The 23,478-nt window shown below is 42.1% G+C and overlaps 1 protein-coding gene across 1 annotated transcript; it reads right to left on the bottom strand.

Moving 5' to 3' along the window:
* Nucleotides 1–1,404: 1,404 nt before the first annotated feature.
* On the bottom strand, nt 1,405–23,122 carry SEC11C (SEC11 homolog C, signal peptidase complex subunit). The gene is made up of 6 exons (XM_075184805.1): nt 22,915–23,122; nt 13,924–14,033; nt 12,883–13,032; nt 11,718–11,837; nt 2,558–2,615; nt 1,405–1,706 (listed from the first exon to the last, which is right to left on the bottom strand). Exons 1-6 carry the CDS (start codon nt 22,954–22,956, stop codon nt 1,653–1,655), a joined length of 534 nt encoding a protein of 177 aa, XP_075040906.1. The 5' UTR covers nt 22,957–23,122; the 3' UTR covers nt 1,405–1,652.
* Between the last annotated feature and the right edge of the window lie 356 nt (nt 23,123–23,478).

Here is a 23,478-nt window from a genome sequence, read left to right on the forward strand (position 1 = left end):
TGCTCTATGGAAGAGCTATGGACGCATTGCTCTATGGAAGAGCTATGGACGCACTGCTCTATGGATAAGCTATGGAGGCATTGCTCTATGGATGAGCTATGGACACATTGCTCTATGGATGAGCTACAGATGGATTGCTCTGCTCTATGGATGAGCTACAGATGGATTGCTCTGCTCTATGGATGAGCTACAGATGGATTGCTCTGCTCTATGGATGAGCTACAGATGGATTGCTCTGCTCTATGGATGAGCTACAGATGGATTGCTCTATGGATGAGCTATAGCTGGATTGCTCTATAGAGATATAAATGGACTGCTCTATGGATGAGCTATAGATGGATTGCTCTATGGAAGAGCTATGGACGCATTGCTCTATGGAAGAGCTATGGACGCATTGCTCTATGGAAGAGCTATGGACGCATTGCTCTATGGATGAGCTATGGAGGCATTGCTCTATGGATGAGCTATGGAGGCATTGCTCTATGGATGAGCTATGGACGCATTGCTCTATGGATAAGCTATGGACGCATTGCTCTATGGATGAGCTACAGATGGATTGCTCTGCTCTATGGATGAGCTACAGATGGATTGCTCTGCTCTATGGATGAGCTACAGATGGACTGCTCTATGGATGAGCTATAGATGGACTGCTCTATGGATGAGCTATAGATGGATTGCTCTATGGAAGAGCTATGGACGCATTGCTCTATGGAAGAGCTATGGACGCATTGCTCTATGGAAGAGCTATGGACGCATTGCACTATGGATAAGCTATGGACGCATTGCTCTATGGATGAGCTACGGACGCATTGCTCTATGGATGAGCTACGGACGCATTGCTCTATGGAAGAGCTACGGACGCATTGCTCTATGGAAGAGCTATGGACGCATTGCTCTATGGAAGAGCTATGGACGCATTGCTCTATGGAAGAGCTATGGACGCATTGCTCTATGGAAGAGCTATGGACGCATTGCTCTATGGAAGAGCTATGGACGCATTGCTCTATGGATAAGCTATGGACGCATTGCTCTATGGATGAGCTATAGCTGGATTGCTCTATAGAGATATGAATGGACTGCTCTATGGATGAGCTATAGATGGATTGCTCTATGCAAGAGCTATGGACGCATTGCTCTATGGATGAGCTATGGACGCATTGCTCTATGGATGAGCTATGGACGCATTGCTCTATGGATGAGCTATGGACGCATTGCTCTATGGATGAGCTATGGACGCATTGCTCTATGGATGAGCTATAGCTGGATTGCTCTATAGAGATATGAATGGACTGCTCTATAAAAGACATTTGGACGGATCCAAGAAACAGTCCTTGGTTACTCTCGCCTTTATATACGTACATCCTGTTTGTGAGCAGTTCATGTCAGTAAAATAATCACAGGCACTCAATATATGTGTATTTTATTGGCTCACATTTTTAGAAAAAAGCATTGCGTCATTAAAATTTGACATATGGCTTGATGAAAAGAATATCCATACAGGTAAAATAAATATATAACAAAACTGTTGACTTAAGGACATGTATTTGTACAGGTCAGTGAAAGTAGCATGTTTGCTCTGTTATAGAAATAAAAACCATGGAATATATTAGATTTAGTGGTTGTTTTATTTGTCCTGACAGGGTCTTCTCAGATTAAGATTCACGTTTTAAAAGTACAAAAGCGCCCATAACCGCCAAGACCGCATACTGTAAATGAGAGAGAATAACTATTAATGTCACACATCCAAATAAAAAGAAGCACAATATGTATACACAAATAAAATAATGATCTCTCAAAATGAAGAACTTGCAGATCTGGGACACTGATCAAATCTGTTGACAAACTACTGTTAACCCTCCCTGATATCTCTTGGGTTTCTCTATGGACAGGAGAACTATGTAATACTCACAACAGTTACCAGATGAAGTCAGGACTACTTTTTATGCCAGAAACTGGAAAATTGGTAATAATCTAACCTCGCTTGTGATCTACCAGCAAAAGGCATGTGCCGAATATTTAAGGTGGATCCCAGGACAAACTATGTTCTACATCCAAATTTCTATTAAAAAATATCTTTGATACGATATACCCAGGGTAACCATTCCAGCTTTATCAAGTGCCATAAATATAGTTACACTTAAAATACCTGCAGTAACAATATGGAATCAGAGAGGGTTACAAACATTATTCTAGTAAGAATGTTGGATAGTAGGATAAGTATCCTGCCCATTAAATTAAGAGGATCCTCACTCAATGAAGCAGTTTTGTCTAATGACACAATTATAGTCACATATCTAAAAGTGTACAGTATATTCAAACCCCATCTAAGTGCTCTTCCCCCCCAACACTTTGAACACTCTATAATACTTATCTTACCTACCCACCACATGGGGAAATTAGGGGGTGCCCTCAACACACATTACGGTCTGATTCAGGTGGATTGAGTGACTCCAACAGTTCCTACATGCAGGTGGTAGGTATCATAGGTAAGTCTTTTCTAAAAGTGAGCAGGTCCTTTAAGAAAACGTAATACTATATGTGTATGGCATTTGCTTACCTTAAATTTGGGGTAATCGTTCATCACTATAGTTACCATTCCAACATACGGCAAAAATCTGAAAGGAAGAAAACAGCTAAATATCAGACTCAAACTATATAGAATAACCACATATTGGACATACACCTACCATCAGCCACTATATAGAATACCCACATACTGGACATACACCTACCATCAGCCACTATATAGAATAACCACATATTGGACATACACCTACCATCAGCCACTATATAGAATACCCACATACTGGACATACACCTACCATCAGCCACTATATAGAATAACCACATACTGGACATACACCTACCATCAGCCACTATATAGAATAACCACATACTGGACATACACCTACCATCAGCCACTATATAGAATACCCACATACTGGACATACACCTACCATCAGCCACTATATAGAATAACCACATACTGGACATACACCTACCATCAGCCACTATATAGAATACCCACATATTGGACATACACCTACCATCAGCCACTATATAGAATACCCACATACTGGACATACACCTACCATCAGCCACTATATAGAATACCCACATACTGGACATACACCTACCATCAGCCACTATATAGAATAACCACATACTGGACATACACCTACCATCAGCCACTATATAGAATAACCACATACTGGACATACACCTACCATCAGCCACTATATAGAATAACCACATACTGGACATACACCTACCATCAGCCACTATATAGAATACCCACATACTGGACATACACCTACCATCAGCCACTATATAGAATAACCACATACTGGACATACACCTACCATCAGCCACTATATAGAATACCCACATACTGGACATACACCTACCATCAGCCACTATATAGAATAACCACATACTGGACATACACCTACCATCAGCCACTATATAGAATAACCACATACTGGACATACACCTACCATCAGCCACTATATAGAATACCCACATACTGGACATACACCTACCATCAGCCACTATATAGAATAACCACATACTGGACATACACCTACCATCAGCCACTATATAGAATACCCACATACTGGACATACACCTACCATCAGCCACTATATAGAATAACCACATACTGGACATACACCTACCATCAGCCACTATATAGAATACCCACATACTGGACATACACCTACCATCAGCCACTATATAGAATAACCACATACTGGACATACACCTACCATCAGCCACTATATAGAATAACCACATACTGGACATACACCCACCATCAGCCACTATATAGAATACCCACATACTGGACATACACCTACCATCAGCCACTATATAGAATACCCACATACTGGACATACACCTACCATCAGCCACTATATAGAATAACCACATACTGGACATACACCTACCATCAGCCACTATATAGAATACCCACATATTGGACATACACCTACCATCAGCCACTATATAGAATACCCACATACTGCACATACACCCACCATCAGCCACTATATAGAATAACCACATACTGGACATACACCCACCATCAGCCACTATATAGAATACCCACATACTGGACATACACCTACCATCAGCCACTATATAGAATACCCACATACTGGACATACACCTACCATCAGCCACTATATAGAATAACCACATACTGGACATACACCTACCATCAGCCACTATATAGAATACCCACATACTGGACATACACCTACCATCAGCCACTATATAGAATAACCACATATTGGACATACACCTACCATCAGCCACTATATAGAATACCCACATACTGGACATACACCTACCATCAGCCACTATATAGAATACCCACATACTGGACATACACCTACCATCAGCCACTATATAGAATACCCACATACTGGACATACACCTACCATCAGCCACTATATAGAATACCCACATATTGGACATACACCTACCATCAGCCACTATATAGAATAACCACATACTGGACATACACCTACCATCAGCCACTATATAGAATAACCACATACTGGAGATACACCTACCATCAGCCACTATATAGAATACCCACATACTGGACATACACCTACCATCAGCCACTATATAGAAGAAAGGAAGTGTGCTTGTCTATATAACTAGCCCAGTAACTTAATGTTAAAAACAGTTTTATTTGGCACCACAAGAGCTATGTAAAGTTGCATTGGCCAAATATATCCATAAAACAATACACTGAGGTTAAGAAATAATCTGATTTGTTGCTATGGATAATATCACCTTTGTTAGTAGAGCCTAGATAAATCTGAGTATTTTAAATTTCAAAAGTTCAAAAGTTCAGTATAAGTTCATCAAACAGTATTCAGCACAAAAATTATTTATTTGCATGTTTGCGCATTAATCTATCTCTGGGATATAGTCACTTGCTGGATAAACTACCCTGCTAACTTGATGTGGTGTAATCATTTACTGGGGGCTATATTTATTCAACTGTGTCCTCCCGCAATGGGGGCGAGTTAGAATTGGAAGTATGTTTATGTATATGCAAATATGTGTCTGCACACTTACGTTTCCACGTTTGTATTTTGAGTTACATCCGCAACCTCAAATGTAGCATATAGATGAGGCAATCGTCAAAAACTGTACTCATCTTGCGTAGGTGCACAATTTACAGTTGGTAAGAAAAGTATTTCAAATATACGTGTAACCCAAACTACGATACATATCAAAGTGTGGCTGCATTAGCAAGTGTGTATAGTTCTAAGGGTTTAGTTACAAGTGAACTAGAATTATTATAGCTTAATTCATTATTCCGGAGTTAAAACACAGTTAAAAAGTAGAACATACTACCCAGTACCACTGTTACAGAAGGTCATAATTCTACTGATCTGAGGTGCTATTTGTAATTTAATTTATAGTTTGCTTAATGATTTATGACTGTCTTTTTTAATGTGCTATTAGAGGGGGCTTATTCACTTAATGAACAGATAGAGGCTGTGCCAGCCAATGTGCATTTGTTACAAGTGCATACACCGTTTTGTATAGCAGAGCAAAAAATTATAAAAAACGTGAACAATTGGGGAAGAGGAGGGAAACATTCTACCAGGAAACACTGCTACATGAGGACAACATTCAACATTCTACCAGGAAACACTGCTACATGAGGACAACATTCAACATTCTACCAGGAAACACTGCTACATGAGGACAACATTCTACCAGGAAACACTGCTACATGAGGACAACATTCTACCAGGAAACACTGCTACATGAGGACAACATTCTACCAGGAAACACTGTTACATGAGGACAACATTCAACATTCTACCAGGAAACACTGCTACATGAGGACAACATTCAACATTCTACCAGGAAACACTGTTACATGAGGACAAAATTCACCTACATCTCCGTATTTTACTCGTAAACCCTTTATTGGCTCCCTATTCATTTCAGAATTCAGTTCAAATTCTTTACCCTCACTTAAAAAGCCCTTACCAATGCTTCTCCCCCTTGTATCTCTGACCTTGCCTCGAGGTACATACCTACCCGGCCACTCCGCTCCGCCTCTGACCTGCACCTCAACTCACCTTTCATTACCTCCTCCCGTGCTCACCTCCAAGACTTCTGCCGTGCTGCCCCTAAACTTTGGAACTCCCTACTCCGTTTCACTCGACTCTCCCCCAACCTTCAGTCCTTCAAACGCTCACTCAAAACTCACCTTTTCAAACTCACCTATCTTACCACCTCCTAACTATTCTATCCATCACCTCCTCTTCCTCGCCTGCCATCTCCATTTTTTCCCAGTTGGCCCTACTGTCTCTCACCACCCCTCCCTCTAGAATGTGAGCTCTCACAGGCAGGGTCCTCTCTACCTATTATCCCACGTCTGTCTACTATCTGACTCCCTCATACGTCCTGTCATATCTTTTACTGCACTCCGTGCGAGTCCCCATAGCATCACTCACACTCATCTGTGCTATTTATATGTATTAACTCATCTAGTTGTTACTACTAAATAAATAATAATATTATTAATATCCTGTTTTATACTGTGGCTACTTGTTATATAGGCCAAGTGGCACTTCAAAAACACAATGTCTTCTCGGTTTTAAAAGCTTCTAAATACATTTCTCAGATAAGATGAACTTTGCTTTCCTTATAAAGACATAATGTTCTTTAAACTACTAAAATATGTTATGTACCCAAGGGCGGTGATACATTTACATCTGCCAGGAGTGCTTTCTCTATATTCATTGCACTTTAGCTAAACGCTTTCAGTCTGTCCCGTGTTGGGTGAAATGTAGTCTGCATAGAGAAGCGTTCTTCATGTACTTGAGGTCAACTTAAGCTGCGTTCAGAGACTAATGAAACCAGTGCAGGGCAACTTACAATGGACAGATGGACAACCGCCCATGAGTACGTACCCAAACAGAGTTTGGGTAATTCAGTATTTCAGCCAACCAGTGGCACCTATTTTGCCCTATTCCAGGGCAAAATAAGTATTGCATCAAATGTCTAGCTCATCTTTCAGACATATTCAGTTTGCACTTGACTCTGTTAATTTTTGCTTTTGTGAGAGTTTTAATTGCCCACTTCAAATCTCCCCCATAAAAAGAGCCTAAAATGTGAGCAATATCTGTAATTCTCCATCAATTACATGATCGAAGGGAATTTAAGGCAAGGTAAAAAATTCCACCGAAATCAGGATAACAGAGTTTGGGCATCTCCCATAGGATCGCCCAGTAATTCTAGCAGTACATGTTAGACAAATGTCTGCAATAGTGTTTTTCTACTTTAGATCATATTGCTACTTAGCTTCACAGCCTCAGGTGTTACATGCAAAAAGTTTTAGAAGGTTCCTTGGAGAAACAAAAGAGCTCGCTGTGTTTTCTTTAAGGCTCTTCATAAAGTTTGCTAAGTATTTCGCTCTGGATTCTCTATTTCCAAAGCTCCACACTTGTCTGCTCAGCCGTGATTTATACAGTCATTCCATGCCAGGCTGCTGTTTCACTGCCGTCTCTATCAAAGGAATGTGATCTGTATAATCTTTCCAAATGGCCATTGCAACAAACAACTGGAAGTGCTTGTTTAACCCTGTCTGAGTCTACCAGTCTACAGCAGAGACGTTAATTCTGCTGAGTGTTGCACTATAACAACTGCACAGTGTTGGTGTATTAATGTGAGAAGAATTCGATGTTTATAACCTGGTTTCTAAATACAGCATGAAGAACCAGTATCTCCATAGACCAGCATAACAGACTAAAGAAAGCCACGTCAGAAAAACCATTCAAACTTGCAATGTTGCTGCACCATAGACTTCCCATCTAATATATAAAAGCCTAGCGGCGTGTGTTAGTGTGTGTGGAAAAAACTACCGTGTGACAGAGTGCTCAAGCTGCAGCGCCACCTGCTGGGCGGAGTTATATACTACACGGACCTACTAAATTCTTAGCATTATCTAATATATAAAAGCCTAGTGGCGTGTGTGTGTGTGTGTGTGTGTGGCGATGAAGATGACAAGAACCTTTTTAACACCTTAAGTAGCTTGATTTGACTAGAATGCATGAGTATCATGCACGGGTTAACTTATATATATATATATATATATATATATATATATATATATATATATATTTCCCCCCCCTTTATAAATCCAGTAAGGATCTTCTTTTCTGCAGTAGTTCAGGTGGAAATGTCAAGTAAATGAGAGTAGACCGACGCAACGTCATATAATGTAGCAGTGACGCTAATGACTTAAGTACTATCAGCTGGAGGTATCAATATACTATCAGCCAATCAGAAGCGGCTAGTGCTGCAGATAGTCATCATCATCATTGCAAATTGTTGCACCAGCTCTCCAGCACCCGCAAGAGATGCATTTGCGTCCAGATCTATTAGTTACAAATATGTTATTATGTGCTTCCTGAACTTGGGCCTCGATAGCTCGCCCCTCCCCTCCCGTTTCCCCTCTGCAGATGTAAGCAACCATAATTGTAAGGTGCGCCAAAGTCTACGTACAGACACATGCATATGTGTATTTGGTGCACATTTACCGTATGGAAATGAATATGTTATGCAGAAAAAACATATGCTCAATTGTACATAAGCATTCACCACGAGTCTGCAAGTATACCACTGGATGGCTACAGACACACTGATCCTAAATTCACTGCACCTGTTTATTTATATACCAAATCCTGTTTCTGTTCAAAATTGCAAACACAAAACATATCTTTAGATTTTAACACCGAGAATGAGCAGGAGACGTGGTCATAGGCGTAAGAGATAGTAAAGCCCACGTGCCATATTTCTGCCAGCAGTCAGTACGTCGCTAAAGCAACCTGGTGAAATATGTGAAAATAACACTGAATGAGCCTGGGCTCTGATCCATTGTAAATCTCACACCTCTAATGTTACAGCTTTATGGGTATGAACGGGATTTAAGATTTTGCTTTAAAACCGTTTTATTTAAAATCTTTTTTTTCCCCGTTGTCAAAATATATAAATGCAATTGGGTTGTACGACTGCATTACCAATGTTATGGGGTGGTGATATTTATCATACGAATAAGTAAATGAATTGAGAGCAATCTATGAGCGTACAGAACAGGTAACACATCTTTATAAAAGAAACAAGTGGCCACTTACAGAGCAAAGAAAAAAATAACTACTTGCTGAACGAATGAAGAGTCGGCATTGTGCAATTGTTCTGCTAGACGCTGGCTGAGCCCAAGGACCCACTAAAGCTGCAAATATGTTTTATTGTAGTTCTGTTCAGACGGATTTTTCAGCTTACATAATGGCTGCACACAAGGCTGCATAACATAAAAGCACAATCTCCTTTATGGATGGCTCAATGAACGTTAAAATGGGCTGCAGAGATCTTTATCACTGAAAGGATGCGTGGGGCCGAACACAGCAAAAATAAGGTTTAAAAGAGAAGATCAACGACATAACGGATTTATACAGTCATATAACTATTAAATGGTTTACTCTACGAGTCTCTTAAAGTGAGCCTAACCTTTAAAAATGACAATACTCACTGTTGATGCCTTAGGAGTTGTTAAGCCAAGTACCACGTAAGCAAACCACACTGACAACTATGCAGGAACTAGGGTCAAGCCTGCTGGTCACAGCAGGTCACTGGCACCTATCTGAACAGCAGAGGTCTGCAGGCACTGGAATTAATGCTCCCAATGTCTACACGATTTTCAACGTGGTTTGCTTGTGTGTCGTGTCCACCCTGAAGGCGTCATGGGCAAAATCTAACAAAAACACTCCTCTGACAAGCCATTAATGTGTATTTAATAACATGGTGCAAGTAGCGCCAATCAGCTGTAACTCGCACCAACCGATTAAATGCTACAAAGCCAACATCTGATTGGCTGTTTACTAAATAGTTGAATAATAAAAGAAAACACCAAACAGAAATGACAAAGCACCCTATATACATATTAAACACAATACTATCGGGTGCCTTGTTAACAGGGCAGATAAAATACACTTTGAGATGGCAGCGTAGTCGGTGCTAATGCGGCACTCAGCCAGTGGAAGCTGCCACAAGGGACGACATCAAGATGTGGAGATATAACTCATTCTTTGGATCACTTGGTGGATGAACACCATTGTAAACATCATATATTGGATAATGTACCCCCTAATGTAAATTATTAGCATAAAAGGAGTTACTGAGGATTGGCGTGATCATATAAAAGCTCTACGGATTGTATATGCATAATAGCTACAGTAGGGAGAGATTGTTTCTTATAATATACAAGTTTCCTAAACAACACTGAAGTGATAACATCCAAACGTATATTATTTATAGGAGTTTATACATATATTATCATTACTTTTGTGCTATATCAATTATATACCACAGTCATAAACAATAATAGGGTTTAACAAATATCATATTCCTGTAAATTATAATTTAACTCAATCTCCTGTAATGTATCATTCAATGGTAAAATGCAAATTCCCAGGCAAATACTGGCACAACGATCTTCGCTTACAGAGTGAGACAACACTAAAACTGACACAAACATGTGTCTGCGCTAATCACTAATAAGATTGTAAGATTAGAGTGCTTTTAGAAACACTATTTAGTAGCCAAATTCCCAAATGCAGCAAACAACTTAAATAGGACTGAATCTGGTCTTAACTTTAATCACTTCCAGTTTTAACTTAAAATTACTTTCTGTTCTATCTGAAACTGAAAGATTGGGGGAGGAAACGCTTCAAAGATAGTAAGCCCTGATAAGGGGTGAAGCGGTGATGTTTAAAGATTCATAACTCAGAAAGTAAATTCTCAATAACAAGCGACTGCACATATACACGGATTTGCCGGCCAGTTAAGAATATTGGTAGAATAGTGTAATACCACATAATGGGCTTCATTAAGAGTTAAGAGTAAATCCAGCTAAATGGTGCAATTTTCACCTTGGCAAAACCATGTTACGCTGCAAGGGGATGTTTAAAATGTGGGGAGAGATTTAGAGTTAGGAAGGGAGCGAGCTCTAGTTCAACTCTAAGTTGCAGCAGTAAAGTGAAGCATTTGTAGTATTTGTGCGCTACATGGTAAAGCAGGCGGTATTTACTCTGTGCAAAAAGAAAATCGCTTTTGCATCGCAATATGTTTTGTCCAGGAACAAATTTGCACTCATTAGCTGGATTAACGCTAAATGAGTGGCCTAGTGGTTAGCACTTCTGCCTCGCAGCACTGGGGTCATGAGTTTGATTCCCGACCATGGCCTTATCTGTGTGGAGTTTGTATGTTCTTCCTGTGTTTGCGTGGGTTTCCTCCCACACTCCAAAAACATATTGGTAGGTTAATTGGCTGCTATCAAAATTGACCCTAGTCTGTCTGTCCATGTCTGTGTGTGTCTATATTAGCGAATTTAGACTGTAAGCTCCAATGGGGCAGGGGCTGATGTGAATGAGTTCTCTGTACAGCACTGCGGAAATAGTGGCACTATATAAATAAATGATGATGATGATGAATATATCGTCACTGTGCGACTTCTAAACGCAGAAGAATTAGGATGCACATTCAAGATCATGAAAATAAAAAAAACATACATTGACCATCTCAGTAACAACTGCATAAGAAACCATCTACATTTACAAGTAGCTGCCAGATACAACATATCACATATACAACATATCAGATAAAACATGACAGCTCACCCTCTCGCTCGTCCCACAACATCCTTCTTTTCCAGCCAGTTTTGGCCTTCCTTATATAGACCTCGATCATCAACTTCATTGTTATCTCCCTTAGTCAGGAACTTAATATCTCCATTTTCCCTGAGAATGAAATGTGAAGAATCAGGCATGGTGATAGATGGAACTGCAGCAAGGATCTACAATGGGTTCAAAGTCACAGGCTGACTATCGCTGATGTACACAATATTTAAAGTGGATCTCTGCCTTCAGAGGAGGCGATGTAAGGAGCCCAAAATGGAATCTATGGATGGGCTGTGTACCTCAATTTGTGCTAGTGTGCTTAGATTTCCTCCGGTGTGCTTAAGTTTGCAGAGGAGTCGCTGCTTGTTTAGGTAGAGGGAAGGGAGTGGGGCAGAGTGAGGGCCTTCCTAGTAAAGTATAGAGTAGGGACACAGGTGCGTTACGGTTTCCTGAGCAGTGCAGAATCCATATTTCAGTATGGAGGCCGTTCTGTGTGACGTCAGTTTTGCTCCAGCTCAAAGCTTGCGGAAATCGGGTGTCGTTCTATAGTTGTAACGAGACCGGCATTGTGCCTTCATGTTGCAGAACTGCGCATTTGCAGGCGCACTCCGAGCAATTTAACGCTTTATTCAAATGTTTCATAACCACAAAGTTGCCTTGTATAATAAATAAAATCACAATGAGCCCCTCACTCTCATGAAACGAACGCACTTCTATTCTGTGGAGACGGCTCTCGACAGCAGAGAGTAGATTTGCACCATGAAAATGAGCGGATCATTGAGGAGCACCAGTGCACAACTAAGGCACTTTGGGTTAGGCATCGGGTGAGCTTCCTAAATGACCTTATTATTCTATTGGCCGGGCAAATTTGTATATTTTTGGATAGAACAACAGATAAGCTCAGTTCTGTGTGTTGGATATAAACACAGCAGGTCTGTTGTCTTCTCCTTGGGCAGCAAAAATGAAAAGAAAATCTTCACAATATAATACATAGTACATTTCCTCTTTAATACACTTCAAGGTGGCTTCTTCTGTAGGAAAACAATGGCTATTGTACAAGCATATTCATGCCATCACTACTGACAGATTTAAATAATAATACTCCGAAGAAGGTCACATAAACACTCTCAGGAGTAATAAAGAAATAGATCTATTTATACGTTACTTTTCATGCACTTTGATGACTCGGTGAACTATCGGGATATCTCTGCCTTCCACTTTAAATACCACAATCTCTCCCGCACGGATGGGGTCTTCCTGGAAGTTAGTTAGGAACAGTAAGTCTCCTCGATGGAATGCCGGCTCCATGCTGCCACTGCGTAGGGTCATAATACAGACAGAGGTTATCAATCTGTTCGCTGGGATCTTGTACATGTTTACATATGGCTAAGGACAACACGTGGTGCTGTGCAGATAAACCTTGAAAGGACACGTATGTGCAACACATTAACAAGGTCATAGCGCTGACACTGCGCTTCCAAGTCAGAGTTCAGGAAATATTATGACAGAATTTTAAAAGACAAATGCTCATCACTAATGAATAGGTGTGTTTATAGGTGACCTTGTTTTTATACTGGAGACTGTACTATGATTGAGGCAAGGTGGTGAGTGTATTAAGTCTGCAAAACAATGCAAGCCAATCCAGATTAAATTTTTACAAACAATAGGACCTGGGACAACGATGTTAAACAGTTTAATATATGCGTTTATTTCAGTGTGACAATTGTCTTTAACAGGCCTGGCCAACTTGTGGCTGTCCAGATGTTATGAAACTACAAGCCCCAGCATGCTTTGCCAGGGACTTTGCTGGGACTTGTAGTATTACAACACCTGGAGAGCCACAGGTTGGCCAGGGCTGGTCCATAACAATTTAATATTGTTATGGACTAATATGGATATGGATCATTATTTCCTGGATTCTCTAATATCTGGGACTACAAATTTTTGGAGATTTGATTTTAATTTTAGGATTCTTGCCTCTTTCCCCTATTTGGGTCTTGAGGCCTCACTCTGGGTCTCAGACAGCTTTATAAAGTTGGTTTTATCCTGCTGGATGGGTCTGTCCAGCTTTGATGTCTATTAAGGGGTTAGAATGTTGACAACGACAGTACTTACATGGAGTACCCTACTCTACAACCCCCGCCATTTATTAGCTGTACATGGTCATTTTAACAGTAAAGCCAGAGGCAAGTAGCTCTCTACGTACCTTAATACGACAACAATGGGACTCTCGCTCCCCGTGACCACGATCAGGCCTTTCCATATCATGAGCGCAGAGGATACTATCATAGCAAAGTTCAGAACTTGATAGTACAACTGTGGAGACACCAAACAACAGAAACACAGCTTAAGTATCACGCAACAAAGACTCACAGATATAGAGCAAGATCCTGCCGGAGACGACATAATAGGTACATTTACCAGTTGGATGTTCTCAACCTGAACGATGAAATATAGAGTGGGTTGGATTCAATGAGCCATGTGTGAGATATCTATAACGCAGGATTTCACTTATACTTCTCACAGATGATGCGTGGAATGTAACGTGTGGTTGGAAAAGCCTCACGGATCACATCTTCATAGGCCAGGGAGTTTCCCAGGAAACAGGCTTCACTCCAGCCCATCTGCGACTCTCAGTTTACTGCAATGTTCCTGCTTCTTGTGCCTGGTAATATCATCTAACCCATGATAGCAGCAAGGTGCCACAGGAGCATAATGTGGTATTACCACGTGATGCTTTGGTAATGATCTTCGCTTTTACCACACACTTTATCGAATTGGTGGGTATAAAACCCCTAAATTTTAATGTCCGTAATTACCATTAATGCGAGTACAAATACAGCATGCAGGGCTATTACAGCACTGCGTGGATAATTGAGTCGGCCCCGGTTTGTAACCCTGCCCCCTCTGCTGCTAGTTCACAGAGAAACACATACTACATAATATCACAGCATAGCATACAACATTACGTGAGCGTGTGTCCTGGTCAAATCTGTCGCAGAAATATTTGTATATGAAATCTTTATTTATCAATACATTTTGCACTGGACATAGATACTTCCAGCACACATTTTGCATGCTGAATTGTGCTAACCAATACTGGTAAAGGGATACAAAGTGACTTATATAAAGTCTTAAGCTCTCAGTGGAGTTTGTTTTTATACGCAGGTATTTGATCTGTTTTCCAGGAAACTGCTATCCAGAAAGATTCAAAAACCAGAAAGAAGAAGAACATAATTGCTGCAGATTGGAGAGTGTATCAAACATGCTAAAATGATCCCCCAAGTGTTTCCTACTGCAGTCACTGTGATGAGCACTGCAAAGCAATTCAATGGGGAAGATAACGCCTGCCAGTAAGGATAAAACTGGGCAGAGAAGAGGAAATACATTCTGTATTCCTGTAATACCAATTCTGTATATTATGGGCAAACTGTGAACAAATGCTGCTTCCCTACATCAATGCAAAGACCAAACTTACAGGTCAGTGTAGGGTGTGTGCATGGATGTTGTCCCAATATATTAGAAGGTAACATTCAGATAAAATGCAGTCGTTCTTTGTGTGTCCATCAATCCGATCACCCACCAATCAGATCATTAAACCTGAAATAACCAAACTTCTGAGCTGACGACCAGCATTAGGCTGACGACCTGTCCCATCCTTGTACTACTTCAGCATAAGATGTCAATATGACACTGACTACTGGTTATGGTCAATATCTATATTCTGCTTCGCTGGGGGAGTCCAGTATTGACGTGGACAAAATGTAGCCAATCGAATCACCAGAATACTCACATAAGCACAGAGTATTTCAGGAGGTTAGTGTGCTGGTCTTGTCAGGGGAAAGTGATCTGCACACTTTTTGGATTATGGAGTGAGAGCAGCGATGCCACAGGGGCAGTGTTATGATGCGAGGAGGGTGAGAAGGGTAATGTAGGCAAACGGGAGGCCAGAGACTGACAGAGGAAGGAGCAGGGTCCTCCGACAGTGCAGTAGTCATGCGAGTCTCCTACTAAACTGGTGTAGAAAAAACTGTCTTGTCAAATGCACATCTACTGCAGTAGTATTGTGGTATTGCGGCTTTGCTGTTACTTTTTGCTCTACATATTAAAGTACCATGACAGATGTTTCACATTATTGGTCAGAGTCAGAAAAAATATGTGTTTAATATGGTGTTAAATGTGACAGATTTCACAAATGCTACAGTATACTTTTGTGAATTTGGAGATAGTAACAACAGACTTAAAAGATTCTAGCATTAATTATATGGATGTAACATTGGAAAGACTGATCTATTTAATCCTGTATTTACAAATGCTGGTGTTAAATCTGGAGGTAACAAATTTATCCCATATAGAAGTGTAAGCAGCGACTTTCTCACCACTGGCGTCTTCTATGACGACCGGGAAATCACTTCCGGCTCCCTCGTCCCGGTTGCCTATGCAAAAGCCGGGACGCCTGGATCTCTCTGCCGCCGCACCCGGCCGACTGTCAATCAGCCGGGCGCGCACTCGCAGTTCAGTTCTGTGCCCAGCCATCCATGGCTGATTAATTGTTTATGCTGCAGCCTGATTTGATTATGCAGCTGGACACTCTTCATTGGCCCCACTGCTATTAATTATTTAGGCAGGCCCTGGGGATACTTTCAGGGCCTTGCCCCGATTAGCTGTTAGTACTATTTAAGGCAGTGAGGACTGAGCCTCACTGCCGGTTATAGCGTTCTGTTCCAGTTTGCTACCTGCATCTAGGCTGTATTGGTGTTTAACCTTGGATTGCTTTCCTGTGTATGACCTCTGTCTGTACCTGGACTCTGAACCTTTGCCTGTGACCATGACTTTCTGCCTATACCTGGATTCTGAACCTTTGCCTGTGACCCTGACCTTCTGCCTGTACCTGGACTCTGAACCTTTGCCTGTGACCCTGACCTTCTGCCTGTACCTGGACTCTGAACCTTTGCCTGTGACCCTGACCTTCTGCCTGTACCCGGACTCTGAACCTTTGCCTGTGGCCCTAACCCAGCTTGTACCAGACGTCTCCACCTGTGCTCTGCCAGGCCAGTCAGACGTTATCATCTCTGTCCAGTCCGCAGACCTCTGGCCTGTCCCTACTCCGTGTATTACCTCCTGTACCTGAGTGCTGCTGTGTGACTTGTACTACACTGAGTGTAAGTCCTGAGGGCATCCGAGTACCTGTGAGCATAACCAGTCTCTACGGGAAAGGCGGCTGCTATAGGTTAAGACCTCTTCTACTAAGTTTTACAAGTTTATGCCGCACTGGTTGCCATAACAAGAAGATCACTTTTATCATTTTGCCTGTAGTGGTTTTAAAAAAAAATGACTTTAACCATTTGTTAATGTGGAGTTAAGAAAAAGGGAAATTAAAATGTGTTTAAATCAGAGATGAGCAACAGGAAGCACTATAATACGGCCCTCCGACCCTTCACCTACGGCTCCAAGTTCCTTCCTGCTTTATCACATTTGGTTGTTATATCTGTAACACTAGGTTACAATGATTGCCTATATGGTATTACTGATAGGAGTCTCTTTCTTTGATTGAATGTATTGTTTTAGCTTCTTACCAATATTGTGGCTAATGAGCGGTTCTTTTAAGGGTTAGAAGCGGCCACTGAAGTGTATCAAGTTGCCTAACACTCAGTGGCACAAACGTATGCTATGGATTACAGTACCTTTGTTCGCAAAGCCAAATTGTCTTACATTTGTCTTGATAAACCAATTTAAAAAACCACCATCTCGCAGTGACCTATGAGATAGAAACTTTATATATATTGTAACTGAATAACGTGCATTCTGTATAAAACGGGATTACCACTCCTCTCTATGAAATGCTCACAGTCTCCTTGATAAAGCTGGCAGTAACCAAGTAGGAATATTTGTGAAAAGCTCTTTACAGCGGCACCACAGGGAGATGAGTGGAAAAAGCAGAGAAAACAATACTGAGCACGCCAACGTTGCCTGCATTGCAATGCGGCTAAATACATCAGAAAACGACTGCTGGCCTGCTGAGATTTCCAAAACTGCTAAGAAGGCTCTGATAGATTGCTGAGTACCAGTCAAGTCATATGGGGCCTTAATCACAGCGTACAAGAGACGTCTCAGCACACACTGCTGTTTACAGGACTTACAATGCAAAATAAGTGCAGTGTGAGGGCATAACACAGAATATACCATGCAGTGAACAATGCACAGACTGAACCATGGTAAAACAGCAACACAGTGGCTTCATATTAACTAATAGCTCTTTGGTGCTTTGCGAGCCCACAGAATAGGTAAAAATACACACACTGTGTGATGTGAATGATTTGTGGATTATTTATATTCAAATCACACAGGGGAGCTAGTCTGCAGTGCTGAATGTCTAGGTAATTATTGCCCTATAGATCTTCATGTTATGTAATACAGTAATAACATTTTATATTAGACACTCTAGGTCAGCTAGGTGTCTAAAATAATTTTCACAAGAGTTAAGGGTCAATTACAAGAACTGAGCACCCGTAATGCTTCTTTATGCGCACATGTCCACCAGGGACATATGAAGGTGCACCCCCACTTCAAGGTCTTCGTATAAAGAGGCGCATTAAAACAGATGTCTCTAATAACAATCTATTATTTATAACTGTATTTATTATTTTTCATTTTATTGAGCTTAAAGCTCTAAATCAGAAAAGTCCTGGTATAATCAACTTCAGAGTATGGCTCCCGAGGCATCCCACCAAGCCAAGATGTGCAGCCATTCTCCTATCCCGACCGAGCCAAGATGTCCAGCCATTGTCTTATCCCGACCGAGCCAAGGTGTCCAGCCATTGTCTCATCCCGACCGAGCCAAGGTGTCCAGCCATTGTCTCATCCCGACCGAGCCAAGGTGTCCAGCCATTGTCTCATCCCGACCGAGCCAAGGTGTCCAGCCATTGTCTCATCCCGACCGAGCCAAGGTGTCCAGCCATTGTCTCATCCCGACCGAGCCAAGGTGTCCAGCCATTGTCTCATCCCGACCGAGCCAAGGTGTCCAGCCATTGTCTCATCCCGACCGAGCCAAGGTGTCCAGCCATTGTCTCATCCCGACCGAGCCAAGGTGTCCAGCCATTGTCTCATCCCGACCGAGCCAAGGTGTCCAGCCATTGTCTCATCCCGACCGAGCCAAGGTGTCCAGCCATTGTCTCATCCCGACCGAGCCAAGGTGTCCAGCCATTGTCTCATCCCGACCGAGCCAAGGTGTCCAGCCATTGTCTCATCCCGACCGAGCCAAGGTGTCCAGCCATTGTCTCATCCCGACCGAGCCAAGGTGTCCAGCCATTGTCTCATCCCGACCGAGCCAAGGTGTCCAGCCATTGTCTCATCCCGACCGAGCCAAGGTGTCCAGCCATTGTCTCATCCCGACCGAGCCAAGGTGTCCAGCCATTGTCTCATCCCGACCGAGCCAAGGTGTCCAGCCATTGTCTCATCCCGACCGAGCCAAGGTGTCCAGCCATTGTCTCATCCCGACCGAGCCAAGGTGTCCAGCCATTGTCTCATCCCGACCGAGCCAAGGTGTCCAGCCATTGTCTCATCCCGACCGAGCCAAGGTGTCCAGCCATTGTCTCATCCCGACCGAGCCAAGGTGTCCAGCCATTGTCTCATCCCGACCGAGCCAAGGTGTCCAGCCATTGTCTCATCCCGACCGAGCCAAGGTGTCCAGCCATTCTCTCATCCCGACCGCGCCATGATCTGCAGCCATTCTCTCATCCCGACCGCGCCATGATCTGCAGCCATTCTCTCATCCCGACCGCGCCATGATCTGCAGCCATTCTCTCATCCCGACCGCGCCATGATCTGCAGCCATTCTCTCATCCCGACCGAGCCAAGGTGTCCAGCCATTCTCTCATCCCGACCGCGCCAAGATGTGCAGCCACTCTCTCATCCCGACCGCGCCATGATCTGCAGCCATTCTCTCATCCCGACCGCGCCATGATCTGCAGCCATTCTCTCATCCCGACCGCGCCATGATCTGCAGCCATTCTCTCATCCCGACCGCGCCATGATCTGCAGCCATTCTCTCATCCCGACCGCGCCATGATCTGCAGCCATTCTCTCATCCCGACCGCGCCATGATCTGCAGCCATTCTCTCATCCCGACCGTGCCATGATCTGCAGCCATTCTCTCATCCCGACCGCGCCATGATCTGCAGCCATTCTCTCATCCCGACCGCGCCATGATCTGCAGCCATTCTCTCATCCCGACCGAGCCAAGGTGTCCAGCCATTCTCTCATCCCGACCGCGCCATGATCTGCAGCCATTCTCTCATCCCGACCGCGCCATGATCTGCAGCCATTCTCTCATCCCGACCGCGCCATGATCTGCAGCCATTCTCTTATCCAGTAAACCATCATTACCAGCCACATATTCCCATTTGCAAAGCGCTACGGAATATGCTGGCACCATATAAATAAATGTTGATGATGACGATATTGGCCTGGGCTAAATAATTATTGCCAGACATATACTGCAGAGAAATACAAAGCCCCCACTGCAAGCTGTATATTGCAGAAAAATAGGTCTAAAACTGTCAAACAATGTTTCAGGAGGGTCCTTCCCCTTCTTCAGAACTGTGATGTCCAGGAGGTGGGCTTGGGGAAGGCCCTGGACAGGCAGAGAAGGCCCCATTTTAGTAATACTAGATGCACTTATTATCAAAGGCCTAGGGTTCAACTAGCCAAATGGTTGGAAACAGAATAATATTTATTTTTTTTTTGAAAAATAAACAGTGACCCTCTACTTATACATAACTAAAAATACCCTGGGACTCTTTAATAATGATTAGGTACAATGCTTGCAAATAATTCTATAAGTCTGAGTTAGACATGATAATGGTGGCATTTCCGTAGCCACCTCATACTGTAGATTGGCTAGGCATATACTGTATATCTTATACTACATGACCATAGACCACCTGCCATTATCATGATATTATATAAATCTATAGAGGTTCGCAGGGGAACTAGTGGCATCTTATATAAAGGGAAGGATAAATCTAGTGTTATATTACCAGCTGGTAGGTCCTCATGTAGCATTCCATCCACAACCGGTCACCTAAATCCTAATTAATGCATTTTATATAGTACCTCCAAATATTCTTCTTCTTTAAAATTACACATCAAAGTAGTTTGAGAACTGATCTGTGAAGTTACAACATTATGCATAGCATGTATCATTGCACAATTGGATGTGTGTGTATTTAAAAACTGTCCAATTTAAATTTAAGACAATTTTTAGTATGTCAAATCCAAATTTGTGTGTGTGTGGAGGCGATTGCTCGTTACCATACGTATAATGTTTAGATGGTTTAAAATGTGGGTGTTCTATATAAGCTAAGCATGGCCCATCACATTCAAATTCATGATTTTTTTTATCAAATTGTTGAGATATCATCAACATCACCATTTATTTATATAGCGCAACTAATTCCGCAGCGCTGTACAGAGAACTCACTCACATCAGTCCCTGCCCCATTGGGGCTTACAGTCTAAATTCCCTAACACACACACACAGACACACAGATAGAGACACAGACAGACAGAGACTAGGGTCAATTTGTTAGCAGCCAAATAACCTATCAGTATGTTTTTGGCGTGTGGGGGGAAACCAGAGCACCCGGAGGAAACCCACACAAACACAGGGAGAACATACAAACTCCTCACAGATAAGGCCATGGTCGGGAATTGAACTCATGACCCCAGTGCTGCAAGGCAGAAGTGCTAACCACTACGCCACTGTGAGATATGACAAAATTGATGCTTGAAACTAAGGTATTAAATTATTTGTTTTTTATAATAGATGAGTAGATTATAATAGATAATATCACACCTGTACTGTTTTAGAAACACTGTTGCCAGTCCTGTTTTAGAAGGAGCAAAATAAGCCTGCTGCAGAGTACATGTATTTTAAAAGTCATGTAGGAGTACTAAAATTAATAAATGAACTAAAATGACCATTATTTTCATATTGTACGGTATTAGGAAAATGATTAGGTATGATGGATTTCTACAACTGCATGAGGCATACAGATCTCTCCACACATGCATTGATTAACGCTATTTAAATTCAACGTGCCCAGACTTCAGTATAATATAGGATACTCAGGAGAGACCATGTCATGTAAGCTGGAAAGTGAAAAAGTAGCTCAATACGTCCTATTAATCTGCAATACAAAGGTCTGAAGTAAGGCAATACATTACTTTACATAGCTGTCTGGCACAAACATGGTCGATGATGGATTATCGAATGTGTAATAGCGAATGTAAAATTTGCAAACCCATGTACAATGCCGACAATCGCTACATAATCATCTTTAGTTATCTTATGATCATGGAGTCCATCTCTTTTAGGCAGCACAGCATGTATAACTAATTTTGAATATTGCAACCAAAAGTTTTGAAAACAATAACTATATTAATTAAAACTACAGGATAAACCTTCTTTTCAGCGTGTTCATTAATTTGAACCATTATTTGGTGAACATTTATTTAGGTGTATGCATATGACATGTGGTATGCGACAATAAAAACAAAATCAACCACATTTAAAGATATATTTACCATTTAGACTGTAAGCTCTTTGGGTCAGGGATCTCTATCCTCATGTCCTTCCTATTGTTGCTGCGTTGTTTTTTTCCAACATTATAAAGGAGCTGCGTACGCTGTGCGGCGCAATTTAGATTACTGTATACAATGCTTCCATACATAGGACTGATACTCATATATGAATAAACAAATGAGACTACACTCAGAAGACATGTTTGCAAGTATGCAAATATAAAAGGCTGTAAAGAATATATACATTTTAACAATATGTTGAGCTCTCAATCTAGTTCTTTGCATTTTAAACAAATTAAAACTACTTAAATGACAGCTATCCCCTGTAATTATTTATTACCATCCTTGCACATGTATTCATTATGAGGCACAGAATTGGTGGCTGGGGGGGATCCCTAATTGTCTATCACAGATGTTATTATAACCTAAACAAATATAACATTGGATACCCAGTACATTAGGCATCTAAATAAAGAATTAGGTGATGATTAATGTCCTAGTGACTTATTAGAATTATAAAAGTTATTGGTGTGTGAAGCTGGTGGCTATGCATGGGGTTCCAGCTGGGCACCCATGTGGGGGCCACTGTGTGGCCCCCCTGCCTGTCACTCACCTGCCTCTTGTTCATCCTTCGTAGGTCCCCGAACACATCCATGACTATGGTGCCCGCCAGGGATGGGGGTTCATGGGGTGAGAGCCGGGGGGGGCTGGAGTGGCAGCTGCTGCCACAGTACAGAGGCTGGTTGGCAGGAGGAGGAGGAGGGGGAGGCGGCCCTGCTGTTACCAAGATACCCACCCCGGCTCCCCCTAGTCCATGTGGTACTTGTTCATAGGCCGCTCGCAAAGCATCACGGGACTCGTAGTCTTCGGAGGGGCGCGCTCAGCGCGGCGTCCTACCTCTCCCAGAGTCCGGCGCGAACTACCAGTCCCGAGATGCCTTGCGCGTGTTTGGGCTAGATAAAGAAAGCTTAGTCAGCTAAGCCAGAGAGCCTGCAGCAGTGTTACTACTACAATAGGGCAGCCCTTAGTTGTCTGGCATCATGTCCCAGTTGCTGTAAATAACTAAAACACAGTAAAAAGTGTCAATAAAACATCTGAAAATGAATATAACACAGTGGAGATGTAATGGGGGACATCATCATCATCAATAAAACGCCACTAATTCTGCAGCGCTGTA

The sequence above is a fragment of the Mixophyes fleayi genome, chromosome 1, assembly GCF_038048845.1.
Source record: "Mixophyes fleayi isolate aMixFle1 chromosome 1, aMixFle1.hap1, whole genome shotgun sequence".
Lineage (NCBI taxonomy): Eukaryota > Metazoa > Chordata > Amphibia > Anura > Limnodynastidae > Mixophyes > Mixophyes fleayi.

Bases quoted from the DNA above. Each gene is read 5' to 3' on its own strand.
- SEC11C (XM_075184805.1), bottom strand. From the start codon at position 22,956: ATGGATGTGTTCGGGGACCTACGAAGGATGAACAAGAGGCAG. The intron at 14,034-22,914 runs GTGAGTGACAGG...GTGTCTCCACAG, and splicing joins GAAGGATGAACAAGAGGCAG to TTGTACTATCAAGTTCTGAA. The intron at 2,616-11,717 runs GTGAGCTGTCAT...TCTTCCTTTCAG, and splicing joins GTTGTGGGACGAGCGAGAGG to ATTTTTGCCGTATGTTGGAA.